The sequence below is a fragment of the Sphaeramia orbicularis genome, chromosome 13, assembly GCF_902148855.1.
Source record: "Sphaeramia orbicularis chromosome 13, fSphaOr1.1, whole genome shotgun sequence".
In the NCBI taxonomy this organism is placed as follows: Eukaryota; Metazoa; Chordata; class Actinopteri; order Kurtiformes; family Apogonidae; genus Sphaeramia; species Sphaeramia orbicularis.
Window position 1 is genome coordinate 22,311,666 of NC_043969.1, and position 14,722 is coordinate 22,326,387.

General features: G+C 38.9%; 1 protein-coding gene across 2 annotated transcripts in view; it reads right to left on the reverse strand.

The window, feature by feature from the left end:
• Nucleotides 1-5,857: 5,857 nt before the first annotated feature.
• The window catches only part of pdgfd (platelet derived growth factor d), a 94,137-nt gene continuing 85,272 nt past the window's right edge, over nucleotides 5,858-14,722 (reverse strand). For both annotated transcript variants that reach the window (XM_030153084.1, XM_030153082.1), the window contains exon 7: nucleotides 5,858-8,502. In XM_030153084.1, coding sequence (XP_030008944.1) covers nucleotides 8,368-8,502 — 135 coding nt within the window. In that variant the 3' untranslated portion in view covers nucleotides 5,858-8,367. The remainder of the gene's footprint in view (nucleotides 8,503-14,722) is intronic.

A 14,722-nucleotide genomic window follows, 5' to 3' on the forward strand; every position in this document is an offset into this window, starting at 1 on the left:
GTTTCCAAGAATCATTCCAGTCTTACTTCTTTGGTCCAGCTAGTATTTGTACATTAATCTGATCTTAGGTCAGATAAATGACTTTGGTGTCTGTGTCAGGCTTTGATTGACAGGTCTGAGTGACAGGTTGTTCACCTGAAAAGTCAGAGCCTTTTTTTATTTAATAAAACACATTTTTTCTGACACAACTTGACTGTAGTTATGGTTAATAGGTCGGTCAAACAGGACTGTAAAATGACTTTGTTTGCTGTTTTACTGAGTCACTACCTAGCGTTTAGCATTAGCCTACCCTTGACCCCTCCCTGATGGTTCTGATTTCCACTCTACTCCCAAATTACTGGCTTTAAATCAGCCGTTCAGAAAAGCAGAACTGCAATCATGATTCACTTCAGACTACAGAGTCTAAGGTGTGTTTCCAGTATCAGTCAGCTACTGGTATCCAGCTCCTGCTTTTAACACTCATTCTGCCTTTTGTAACACCTATCAGTGTGATTTCATTTTGTCACAACTTGAGCATCTAAGAGCCATCACAGGATTTTAATTCACTGTTGGAACAACAGAAAAAATAATCTATTATAGACTTTGAAACTACAGTGAAGCAATGTAAAATATTGCAGCTAAGATAATTCTCTATCTGCAGAGCTTTTCACTGTCGTCGCTGTGCACTTCTTTAGAAGCTGTTTCTCTTATTTTCTAGATGACCTCAGTAAGGCTTAGGTTGTGCCTCACATTTCTCACTCGGCTGTTGTGACTGCTGTAATGTGTTAACATGGGCACAGAAACAAAAAATCAAGAGGTAATTCAACTGCCATACTCAGGATAGGTAACCAGTTTACTCTAGGTATTACATTCAGCACTGCAGCTGACAGCATCAGTAGTTTTCCATTGACCCTCAAATTGTGCGAATATAACTTGCACATAAAAATTTACCTAATGGAAAAACAATTTCGCCAAAACTCTAATTTTTTGATGAAAAATTTTTGCGCTGGCAAGACGTGGTTATTTGGGCTTTGAACAATTGGTATATCATGCAAAACTGCAATGGAAAGACCTTTTCCTGCAACTAGAGTGAATTAAAAAAAAAACATTGGATGTTGATGGACGTTACAAGAGAAGGAGAAGAGTTTTAAAAGAAACATGGCGTGGTATGTGTGGGCACACCAAGAAACCAAATAATTTTTTAATTTAGTCCAGGATAGAGGGGTAATATATAATAATAGTAATAATAATGAATATATATTTGTAAATCAACACGATATTTACATTTGTTGCCATGTTTATGGAATGACTTCTCATGTCATCTTGCGATAATAAACAAATCATCGTATTTGTGATTTAATGGAAAAACCTTTATGCACTTCTGTTTTTTCAAAATTTAGTAAGTATTAGTAAAGTTTTGCACAGATGTCCAATGGAAAAGCCATTATAGCCACCAACAGCAACTCACTGACTTCTATTTTTGTCATGCTCTGTCTAACCTCCACAGTACTTTATCAGTGTGGTGTTCACATTACATTACATATTAGTTTCTGTTATAATAAGCATAAGTACATGCAAACATATATAACATTCATTCTGTCAACACAACCATAGCTAATGCCACTCACTCAGCAGGACATGGTCTAGATCTCTGCTCACTTTCTTCACACCATAACTCAGCTTCCTTCTTTTGCTGGTGATTTCTTTTTATTCACATGGAGCCCCTTTGATGCAGCAGGCTCACAATAAAAAGTCTGTAATCTGTATGTAAGTGAATGAAGTGAAAATGGAAATTAAATTGAAATTTCAGTCATGAAAAGGCAGTCAATGAAGGATATTTGTAAAGCCTCTCAAAATTCCTTACTATTGACCTCTTCAGAAAGCAAACATGTTTCATTGTGGAGTAAATTGCAACTCGGACTCCCTGTCCAAAGAAGGAGATATTACATTGGTTCAAGAGTGAGCACAGTGAGGGTATTATGTACATTGGAGGCCAGCCGTATGACTAATACATGGCGTTAAGATTGAAAATTGACAGTTTTGACACTGCTCCCAGATATGCACCATCAGAGAACGGGAAGTCTGGCAAATGACAAATGGTATATATAAAATATAAGATGACCGAAAGGAGAGAGATATCATGTTTTGAATAAAGGTCCTCAGATGTTTCCCTCCATCTTTTGTGGTTTCATTTCCTGGTTTCCTTGGTAACAGCAGGGTGGTGATTTATCCAGATAAGAAACACAAAGAAAGCATCATGGGATGGAGAGCAAAAAGAAAGTCAATGAGAGGGAAATAATGGAAACAAGGGGAGCCTGTGAAACATGACTGGATCAAAAGAAACGGGTGATACAAGCGTGTATCACAATGGAAGGACAGTTTAAAACATCAGGTCAAGTGTTGCGCTACAGTCACTTAGCTTTCTGCATGTTAACAAAAAAGATTCTGTCCATGGGCTGGCTAATCTGTAAGACAAAGCAAGTTGACATTTTGTGTGTGTGTGTGTGTCTTTGTGTGTTGGTATGGTTTGCCCACAAGGGACAGATAAGAAGCTGCTGACAGACATAAAAACAGCCTTGTAGGAATGATGGGTTCAAACAAATAGCATGGCCTCGCTCTGTCTGACCTTCTCACTCTCTCTCTCGATTTACTCAGCTTTTTAAGATTAATCTTAATTCTGCTCACTCTTGTTTATCCCGCTGTACGTTTCCTTTTCTGTCTTCCTCATCTCCGTGGGGACCAAGAGAAGGCTTTCGTTTGTCGGGTCTTTTAAAACTCCTCAGCAAGGGACTGATGGATAGATGGACAGATGACTGGCTGTTTGATGGCTGGTTGGATGGGACCGGCTGGCTGTAGGGGAGAGACTGCTGCATAATGATAACAGCACAGGAAGGGTTGCCATGGCAGCCACTGAGACAGGAAACAGGATTGAGAGATAGAAAATGCATGGCAAATAATATATATTTATATCCAAATGGTGACCCTTTTCTGCAAGTTTCATCATTATTGCTAAAGTGGATTTTTTTCCAATTTGTGATCTGTAAACAAGCAGAACTCAGTTAATTATAACGTAATTGGGAATTACTGGCTTATGAAAGTTTGGATTTCTCTGATTTGCCAGTTTAATAAGAAATGTAATAAAATAAATAGAAGTCAGACTGAAAATTAAGTGAAAATGAACTTATTCGGTGCTTATCAGGCAGAACTGGTGCTGAAATCCTAGTGACACTAAAGTGCTGCTGCAAAATACAGGTGAGAAGTGCCGTAATTGGTAGACTTCTCATTGATGCAAATGACTACCACTGTTTTCAAAATAGATACAGTACAGTAGTTCTAAAAATGCATCACTATTTTCCATGGTGACCTGTCGGCAATAGGACAATAAAACCTTGGTTAAATTGCCTCCTCCTCTTCTTCTCGTTCTACTGACCTTGGTGTCACTGTTCACTATATCTTCATCACCATCTCCTTTTTTCTTGCCCTCTCTATTATTTATGTGTGTCTGGATGGTTAGGGCTTAATAATGCCATAAAATAGTTACTGATATGTTTATAGGTTTCTATTTGTTGAACCCTAGTGTTTTTGATGTTCTTTTTGTGTTTCTTTCAATATGCACACAACACACACCACTTTTAATTGGCATGTTATCTGTACGCATTATACGCTTTCTGTGTGTATGTTCACGCTGCGTCACATACCACGCAAATTAGTGGTTAGGGTTAGCGGTTATGGATATGAAAACTGGAGATCTTGGTGTAAATTGACACGCGATCAAATGATGTTGAATAATACACAAAAAAATGAAAATGCGTATGTATAGCACACCAAAGGCCATAAGAACTGGTGTGACATACAACGCAATTTCATGAGCTCAGTCTGGTTTCTTGTTTTTTAGTGTGTATGGTTTGAACTGGTTTATCTGACTGTGCTATTGTTTGGTTTTCAGGAATACCATTTGTCCATCTTTCTGGATTGTCATTTTTTTAAATTTCTATTTCAAAAGAGGTGCCCCATGGATTCATTCTAGGTCCCCTGTTATTGTCCACAAGTTAAGAATCTCTGTGATAAGTTGCTTTAAATTTTTATTTTGATGATAATTATCAGTTGCTCGTCTTCATCATTACAAATATTTGAATATTTACCCCACCCCCCGAAGGGGAAGCAAGGAGTATTGTTTTTGGTTTGGTTTGTTTGTTTCTTTGTTTGTTAACACTCTAGCAGCAAAACTGTAGATTAAATTCATACCAAATTGGGTTTATTGATTTCCAGTGACCCAGAATAGATCTGATTACATTTTGGGAAAATTAAGTCAAAGTTAAAATTTTTATGAATTTTTAAAAAATTTTTTTCCCCCATTTACTTATAATGGGCAAAATTTCAAAGGTCTGTAGCAGCAAAGCTATTGGTTGAATTCATACCAAATTGAGTTTATAGATTGCCAGTGACCCAGAATAGATGTGGTTACATTTTGGGAAACATAGGTCAAAGCTCAGTTTTTAATTTTTTAATTTATTTATTTTTTAAATCTTTTTTTTCTTCTCCCATTTTCTTATAATGGGCGAAATTTCAAATATCTATAAAAACATACATTTTGTTTCAATTTACTTCCAACCTGGCACATATATAGAGGCAACTGATATGCTGACATCACCACACACGTATACATTATGGTGGATCGATGCCAAAATAAGCTACAATACGTGAGAGGGGCAGGGTTTGTTGTGCCTGGCATCACTTGTTACATTCTGATTTTGATATCAATCAGTCTCATTTAATTAAGTTGTTAAGTGCAGACAAGTCTAAGTTAAAGGTTTCCTCGATTAAAACTGCAGAAGAAGTTGAACTTGAAATAACTATGTAAGGATTGAGGTATTTTTATTGGTCAGAACTTGTCATAAAAGTCACATATTGAAGTTCTTTGTGACAGACTGAAACTTAAATTGCTTTTCCTCTTCAATAACAAATCCTATTTTTTTTGTCCTGAAAGGATATATTTCATTTTTGTAACATTCTTACCTTTATTGGATTTCAGTGACCGGCTCTTGAAATGAATGCGTCTTAATAACACCTAAAGGGGTTGACAACTGTTTACCATTGTTCTGTACGTTTTATTACTGGGTGTGGACATTGTGTTCTCCATTGTACTCTGTATGCTTTTTATATGTCTTCCCATTCATGTCCGGATATTCTGGTATTTGTTTAGAAATCTCGCCAATTATGATTAAAACATGATCTCTCCTTGGGCTGCTTACATTTCATCTTTGTACAAATGTACCGTATATAAAAACTAAGTCAATGCCATGTAGTCTGTAGTGTCAGAACGTCCTACAAAGTCAGAACAGAGTTGGATAAAACAGTTTTCCGATACGCCGCCTCTTCTTCATGGAATGATTTACTGGCAGACCTGAAACTGTCACAACTTGTTACTTTAGGGCAATTTAACTGTATTTTAAAAGATTGAGAAAAACAGTCTACTTGGTCAATGTGATTGCTTCTGAATTTGCAGCAAAATTGTTTATAAATTTGTCCACATTGATCTTGAACTCTTTTTATTGTATATAACCAGATATTATATTTATTTGTATTGTATTCAAGTTGTTTGTTTGTTCTGTCTTTATTTATTGTTGTAACAGTGTTAATGCTTTTTCTTTCTTGGTCAGGTCACTCTTGGAAAACAGATTTTTATCTCAGTGAGGATATCAAATGGTTAAATAAATAATATATAAACATACATACAGTTTACCTTCTGTGAGGTTCGGTACACTGCAATAACAGGTAATCACACCAAGCTCTTGATCAGAAACATATAAAAATTGTATGATTATTATTATGATTAAAATATGATCTGGAAAATAAATCAAAACATCGGAGACAGTAATGCTAGAAATACTTTATTTATCAAAACCAACCAGCTGATATTTTTAATAAAACAACAAAAAGACAATAAATTATTCAGGGAAAGCATTCAGTTTTATCATGAATATTTTTTTTTGTATACAGCAAAAGCAGTTGGACAATTTTTGCTCTGACAAACATCCCAACTTTGCTCTGACTTTAATGACGGCACAACAGTTTTTTTGTTGTTAAATGGACTAAAGCGTACTGAAAGCGAATCTAGAATAAACCAAGAAATGTTCAGATAACAGGTTTAAGTATCTGACGTTGCGGTTCTTTTGTAGAGAAGTGGAAGTGAAAAACAAAACAGTTATGAGGAAAAAGAGGAATGTCACTTTGTAGCCCACAACAATGGAATGTGCTGATAACACCGACAAATTGGTGGACTCAGGATGCACGCACACATACGATACATCAACGCATACATTTTACACTAACAAAACAGCTCCTGTGTGCAGCAGATTTCAGCTCATATGCAGTCGTACAGTACTGATACATTTTGCAGAAAACGCATCTTGTACAATGACGCATTACCTAATTGCCATCTGGCTCGTTAGCTTCTGAAAATACAGGGTAATTTACCTGCCAACCACCCTCTCTGAGTTTAAAACAAATCACCCACTTTGAGGGGGTTTGTGTTTATCTTTGTCTTTCAAATTGCAACACGGGAATGAAATAAAACCCTAAAGAGAACAGAGAAAACAAGCCTAGTTGAGAAGGTTCTTTACTGCTAAATGAAGCTGCAGTCTTTGATGAACTATGACCAAAAGCGACTGTGCATGTGTGTATGGAAGGGATGAACCACTTGGAATGCGACTGCCACATAACCCGACACACTTGCATCGATGTAAAAGCGCTTTGTATCCCACATCTGCTGAAATAACATCCATGACTTACAGTACACACATGCAGAACATGAAAGCGCTGTCGGCACACAGATGATCGGGTTTCACTGTGACCAAAGCATCGTCTCAGTGCCCAGATATATTCCTTGTCTGTCTTCAGAACAAAAGAAGTGTGTAAAATCCCATTTTCTCTGTGTAAACCCAGCCTGTAAGTGATCGTGAGATGTTGGGACACATGGGAGGCAAGGATCAAAAGATGAAAGATGACAGTGTCTTTATTTCTCGCTGCCTGGTCATGTGTATGAAAATGATAACTGACTTTACGCTGTGTAGCCGTGAAACTCTACCTATCTGCATACACACAAACAATCACAGGCTCAGACTTGCACCCGCGGTGACATGCTGACTTATTCACATGCTTGTATCTGCTGCCAGCTCTCACAGACTGCGACTAACCCTCCACCCCTTAAACAAAAGGACCGCTTCCTGAGCTGCAACAGCCAGACTGGCACTCACTTACATTCTGCCTCTCTAAGCATCAGGAGAGAAGGAAACAGCACTAAAACATTACTCTAATTCCCACAGATCTGTTTTTCACTGTGGTGCTGCTTTAAACTGGCAGGACAGTGGGTTAGATTGTGATACATGTGAGCAGGTGAGCTGGAAACATGAACAGGCTGACTGAAACAGTGAATTGAGGAGGTTTTATACCCTTTTCCCTTTAAAAACTCCCACCCCTCTCTCTTCCTGAGTATCTCTGTCTCCTTCCTCTGCTATGCCTTTAAGGTCTGAAGATCACAGTTTTATCCATGTTAGCAGAATTCCGGTTAGCAGATGGAATGCCAGGAACGCTCAGAAAAGCGGGCAGAGCACAGCGGCCTTATATGACACCTCGTTTGATGTATTAGAGTGCAATGAATAGAGTGAGAGAGTACACACAGTTTGTGAGAGACAAAGAAAAGCGTATGTATAGTGGGACAGACAAAGGGAAGCGTGAAGATTTGCACGTAGGAATGTGTGCAAAACATGGAACCGCTTTGTAGAAAAACAGGGCAGTGAATATCTGGCATTCACAAACTGATGAAGTAATAACTATACTTGGTGCCATTAGGTAGGAGTGGAAATCATGGTGTGTATGTGTGTATTAGCAGCTGAGTGTGATAGTTTGCAAAAAATCTGAAGAGTTGAGGTTAGCCTAATTGCACATCAAGATAAAGTGTTATTTTGGTTTATACTTCCTTCAGCCCATCCCCCACCTTCCTTCTGTCTCACACTCATTCATCTCAGCGTGCACCTGGAAGATCTGCCTCAAATCGAGACAAAAAACCTAGTAAAACACAAGTTAAAATCAGTCAGAACATACTGTACTGTACAAAATGTCTTTGGGAAATTTTAACACTTTGAGATGCACATGTTAGCTGTTGAATTGTAACCCATTTGTGTATTTAAAAGTACTTAACAAACTGAGGAAGGCTTTAGGCAAGAAAAAAAGTCATTTTATATGAACAAGTTGTTGGTTGTCTGTCGCATAATTGGTGCTTTCTTCTTTGCTGCATATTTGTTTGCGTTGCTGTTATGTTATGAAGTCTGTTGCAAAATGGATAAAAGATGGTAAACAGTCTCAGATTTATACATCTGTCTGAGTGTCTCAGCGGGGGGGCTGGGATGGACACGCGCACTCACACTTTTCATGGTGTGTGAGGAAGACTTCATCTATGACCCAGCGCACCTTTGGCCTCCGATGGCGCTGAGACAGATTGGCCTCCGGAGCGTACTTCAGCACCTACAAAAGACAGAGAAAAAGACAGTGACGATGCAGAAATGATGAAGGGGCTGGATTCGCAATGTCTCACCCACAACAAAGAGAAAATCCGTTATTGCTCTAATTGGAAACACTGGTCCCACTTGAAATAAACAGCAACGTTACAGACACAACCGCCGCATCGATCGGCTGAACTGTTTGTCAGGTTGGATCCAAGCTGATGTGTTAAAGCAGCAAAGTCCCAAAATAACAGAAGAGGTCTGGGCAACTGAGGCAGTGACAGAATTTCTGTTTTTGTCAAATGACTAGTGCGTTTGAAGAGCAGTTCAGGGCCTCACCCTGATTTTTTTGCACTTCTCAAATTCATGCCGGGGGAGCAGTCCAGTTCAGAGTGGGGGTGAAGATGCACTTTAAACAGAAGGGAAACAGCAGACACAAAAAAATGACAGAATATAGGACAGGAGGACAACTGTAATAGGCATAAAAGATATTTCATATTAACCCCTCACATGTCTGTGGTAGTGTTGCTTTCGTCAACGAAAATTATGACGAAATATCTTCATCATAATCGTGAATATTCTTCATTCATGAATATTCACATACAGATATGGTAACTGTCAGCCTATAATATATTTCTGAGTCCATAAGGATGATAAGATAACCTTGATTGAACTAAAATGGTTTTAACTACAAGAAAATGTTGGTTTTGTCAAGACTATAGAGGGTATGCTCATACGTCACTTCCCCCCCGGTCCACGCCCCTCTAAGTCAGACTGAGTGGCAAAAACCAACCTGCTCAACATGACAGAGTATAGCAGTAAACACAGCACGACCGGGAAAATGTGAAATATGAAATTGAAAAATTAAGGACAATTGGACTGGACATGGATCCATACGAGCTGTCCACGAACATTGACATGTGACCCAAAATCGCGTATCCGGACATCCAGGGTGTAGGGGATCATCGCGATTTTTGCCTGAAACAAATATACATGGTTTCATCATTACTGACAACCAGGGGCTAAAACTAGGCAGAAACCAACTGATCCAAAATGCATTTACAGTAGACCGTGTACTGACCCCCAGTGAATATATGCATGATCTACTGGTACTGAGGAGATTTACTGAGTCTAGTTCAGATCAAGTACTTTATACAACACAGATACTACTGCTGTGGACCAGCAGGGTATGACTTTATTCTTGTAAATTATGATATTTTTCCCACCTGTTTTTAAATTGCAACATTATTCTTTTATAATTATGGCTTTATTGTAGCAATATGATAACTTTAATCTCATAAACGAATGACATTTTTGTTAAATTATGAGTTTTTTTTATAACTATGACTTTATTCTCATAACATTGTGATTCTTTTTGTATTCGACTTTATTCTCATAAAATTATGGGTTTTATATTGATATTTTCTGACTTTATACTCATAGTGACAAGTGTTTTTATTTTCTCATGTGGCTCTAATACGCCGTTGTTGCTTTATGCTCCAGTTCCCCTGTATTTGAAAAGCTGGGTTAGCCTCAGTTTAAGTTAGTTTACTAATGATGTAGGAGCACAAGGTTCATAATCATAAAATGAAGACAAAAACCATGAAAGATCTGATCATGAAACCAAGAGCTTTACTAAGAAGTAACGTTAGCCAAAACAATACGTAATTTAAGGTATGATTTTACTCAAAAGTACAGCATAAATTAATGTTAGATGACACCTAACGGAATCCACAAACCTAGGTCTGGTGTCCTGGATTTGTGGATCCATCTATGTCTCTTTTCTTTGGCTTTCGGTGCCTGTAAAATGATAGCTCCAACTGCTTTTCAAACCTGTTCATACAATCAATCGCACAACAGCTCTTCCCCATTTTTTATTAAATACTGTTCTTAAGTTTAGACGGTATTGAAGCCAACGCTACCACTCATCTCCCTCTTTCTGCCACTCAGTGGGCGGAACCACGGTGACTTCTGCTAGCGGAGATACCCTCTATATCAGGGGTGTCAAACTCCTGTCCTCGAGGGCCAGTATTCGGGTGGTCCAACAATCATGGTAAAAAATAAAGTTTCAGATAACCTCAATTAGAACCCTGCATTAGGTTTTGGCATTCAAAAGATGATTTAGGAAAAAATTTGGAAGAAAAAGGAGATGTTTTAGAGGTTGCACAAGTTGCTGGAAGTTTCCTGGAAATTGACTAATTTTGCATTTTCAGCATAGCTGAGCTGACCTGCTAAGAGAAGCAGTTTGCGTTTTACCCTCCATTACATAGGCGGCAAGGGGTGCACTGAGCATGCTCAGACATCTTTGGAAAGAACAAGGTCTATTCTATGAGCGTGTTTTGAATGTTGTCCTATTGAGCAACCCGTTGAATTTTTATGAATATTTAAAATAAACTATACATACTGAACGAACACCACAGACATGCCAGGGGTTAAAGAAGACATTAGATATCAGGTTGGTAAATAGGCACATGTGTGGATTCAACCACACTGAATACAATTTGCTATTTTAAACATCTAACCCCCCCCCCCCCCCCCCCCCAAAAAAAAAGATGTCAGGAGAGGTTAAAAGCTTTTATTATTACCCCGCAGTCGTACAGTTTTCACGAAGACTTCATAAAGTGCCACCAAATTATTTTATAGTGCAATTTAACAAAGTCACTAAAAGTCACTTTTTCGCAGATTGTTTGCAGGTGCCACTTATAATGTGAAAATAGACTGCGAGTACAAATTGTTCTAGAACTGATGCAGTGAATTTGTTCTCCAAGGCTCAGTGAAAGCAACACTGCACATGATTTATGTCAGGACTGGCCAGCACTGAAACAATAGTCTGAGTAATAATGTGGCTCTTTAGAAGTTAAGTCAGTGAAGGAAGCAGTTAGAGGCCTATGAGTTCCCGCAAGGGGAGAGGATAGAAAATAGAAATCACACACACAGACACACACAGACACACACATACACACCAGCATTTTATAACATGCAAACACGCTGTTGTCCATACTTACAAATATGTGCTCATCCTTGTTCAAGCACTCAGGAGTATGCAGGCAGGTTTTTGCACTGACAACAGATGCTAACACACCTTTTTTTTTACACTCTCATACACAGTGACTTATACAGAAACACACATACACACAGCAGAATTACAACCCAAATCCCACTTTTGTCTTGAGTCCCATTGTATGATTTTTAACAGGGAGAAAAAGAGGGAGCCCTACGGACCATGTTTCAATAATGAAGCTGTGGAAGAACAAAGACACAATGAGATGCAGGGAAGAGAGAAAAGAATGAATGACAGGCTTAAAGAACAAGAATGGTGCATTGCAAAGGGATAAATTGAAAATGGGAATTGGAAAGAATGAAAGGATGACGGAAGCCCAGAGAGAGAAAGAGTGGTAGAATGCGAACAATAAACTAAGAGGAGGGAAGTGGAGAGACTGTAAAAAGAGATGGGGCCGACACAGAAACAAATGGAGGACAGAAGGAAGGGGAAAGTGAGAGGCTGCTGCTGCATTGCTGCTTCATTGTTGATGCAGCACCTGACTCTGCATGCCCAATTTCTCAGCGCTTTCCCCCACTCCCCTCCCCTCCCTCACCCACTCACCATCTACCGCCAAAGCAACATGTTATGCAAATGCAGCGACACTTTCACGTTCATCTAATTTATAAATAAATGAGCAGGTGATGGCGGCTTTCCCTTCTCTCTCTGTTTGTCATTTTGTTTCGTTTCATTTTACTCCTTAGTCTGCTCACTCACTCACCATCTACCATTAAAATGTACTTGTTCTGAAAATGTGGAAACAATTTCATGTCGATCTAATGAATAAAATAAACTGACAACTGCAGCTTCTCCATCTTTTTCCTTTTTTTTTGTTTCATTTTCTTGTTTCATTCTGAATATTGAGCAAAAGGGCCTTATTCTCTTTCTGCTTTTACCAACTGATAAACATTTTTCATAAGTTATCACAGAGTACATTGTTTTTATTATATACAATCTCCTCTCTGTAGCTGTTACCTTGAATTTTACTACTAAAAAGTTGAATATAGTTGGATTAACGCCCTGTCCACACTGATAGGGGTGATTTTCTAAACATATATTTTCTTCTTCCATTTTTTGAATAAATTTTCTCCAAATAACCATTTTACAAAACATCTCAACATATTACGACACAAAAATGACTATAAACTGATACAAATGCCCAGACAAACCACTGACTGGATAATACTGGACGTAGCAGAGGCTTTAATCCACAGGTGTCAAACTCCGGTCCTCGAGGGCCGGTATCCTGCATGTTTTAGATGTTTCCCTCTTCCAGCACACCTGACGGTCGTTATCAGGCTTCTGCAGAGTTGGATGATAGGTTCATCATTTGAATCAGGTGTGTTGGAAGAGGGAAACATCTAAAACATGCAGGATACCGGCCCTTGATGATATGAGTTTGACACCCCTGCTTTAATCTGTCAAAGCAGCAACAAGTTAAAGCTATACCTACCGATGTGGCATTTCTCACAGCACTTAGTAAAAGTTTGAACATGAACAACCCGCCTCTCTCCAAAGCCCCGCCCACTTCCCCCTTCCTTAGCTCTAACGGTTTCCTCCTCTCATCTGATGCGCGCAGTGGAAGCGGAGGTGTAGGCGGAGGTCTGGTCCGCTTCAGTGTGTCCGCGGACCCCTCCCTCAGTAATCAGACACATCATCCACCTGCCACGGCTCCTGTTTCATCAGTAGACCCTGTATTTAAGGGTCTGGTCTGTGCAGCGCTGAGTCAGTGTCGTCACTGCACCACGGAGATGAGGTGCTCAGGCAATGGGTGTGCGCACTGTGAACACGCAGCCTCCGCAAATTTTCCGTGGACATTAGAGGTTTCAGAGTCCATACATTTATCATCCTATATAATCCTACATTGTGTGACATCATGTACATGTACGTGTATGAGTCCCACGGTCATGAAAGCTGACCTTTGTGCATACATGTCTGTTTAGTCAGTACACCTGACTTCCGGACTTGTATCTCCGTCCTTCATTCATTGGACTCCTGTTTGTTCCTCTTAGTTGTTGTTTCTGTTACAAATCTGTTTTTTCCCTTCCACATGTGCATTTGAGTTCTATCCATACACATCCTAGACAGGAGACTGTGGTTAGTGACAGGAGAAGCAGCGCGAGTGAAGCGTCAGATTCAGAAGTACACATATCGGATGCGGAGACCATGATAATGGATCAGATGCTGGATGGCCAAAATGGATGATTGACAGGGGGCTCAGCCAGGTTCGGCCAATTATGTCATTCAGACCAAATAAAATGATTAGTCAGAATTTTGTCAGAAATATGAGCAATATGTGAGAATTAAACATTTTTGAGTTTCAATACCTGGTGGTATTGAAACTCTTTTACATCTTAATGTGACAGACACTTATTAGGAGCATTTTAAGATGACAAAAGAAAAGTGTAAAAATGCCACATCATACGGTATAGGTTTAAGTTATAAACTTAAAGGAGTGGTATTTTGCTTTTTTTAAAATAGAATTATGCATTTTTAAACATTTCCCTGTGGTCTACATAAACTGTAAATGCTATGCTTGGGTCTGAATTCTTCATCAATTCAACTCCACAGGTCCATCTTCAACCCAATTTCTGAGTAATGACACCAGAAAGGTCGTTTTGAGCGCTGGCCCTTTAAATGCACATGAGCCACTTCACTCCCTACCACCTCTAGGTTGTTGACCGTGCCTTCTGTTCCATTCAGCCACTTGTGTTCATTAACACAACCAACAGCTGAACATTTTAGGTAATCGTCTCGAAGTTTGGACATATTTTCAGTATGGACTACAACCGCTGCTGTTGACAAACAATTATGGCGTACTCGGAGAAATGTTCATTGGAAGTCTTGACCTTATATGTGCAAATGTTGTGACATAACTAGTTATAGACATAACAATTTAAGCAGGAATTAAAACAGGTTGTAGAAATCCACTCGATTTTACAAATGAATATAAAGATAGCTTTGCAGCACCTGGAGGGTTCAAAATCAGAATTTTTGAACTATTAGGGCCCAAATACACAAATAAATGCACCAAAGACTAATAAAAGTGGGTTTAACAAAATATGACCCCTTAAGTTAGTTTAAATGTTGCTGTGTGTTGTTGAAGTGCAATTTTTACGATATGGGCAGAGTTTGAGTGGGCTCCTTTTTCAACTCGAGAATTTCAGGCCCAAACCGGCCCACTTTTTCCACGGAGGAAGAA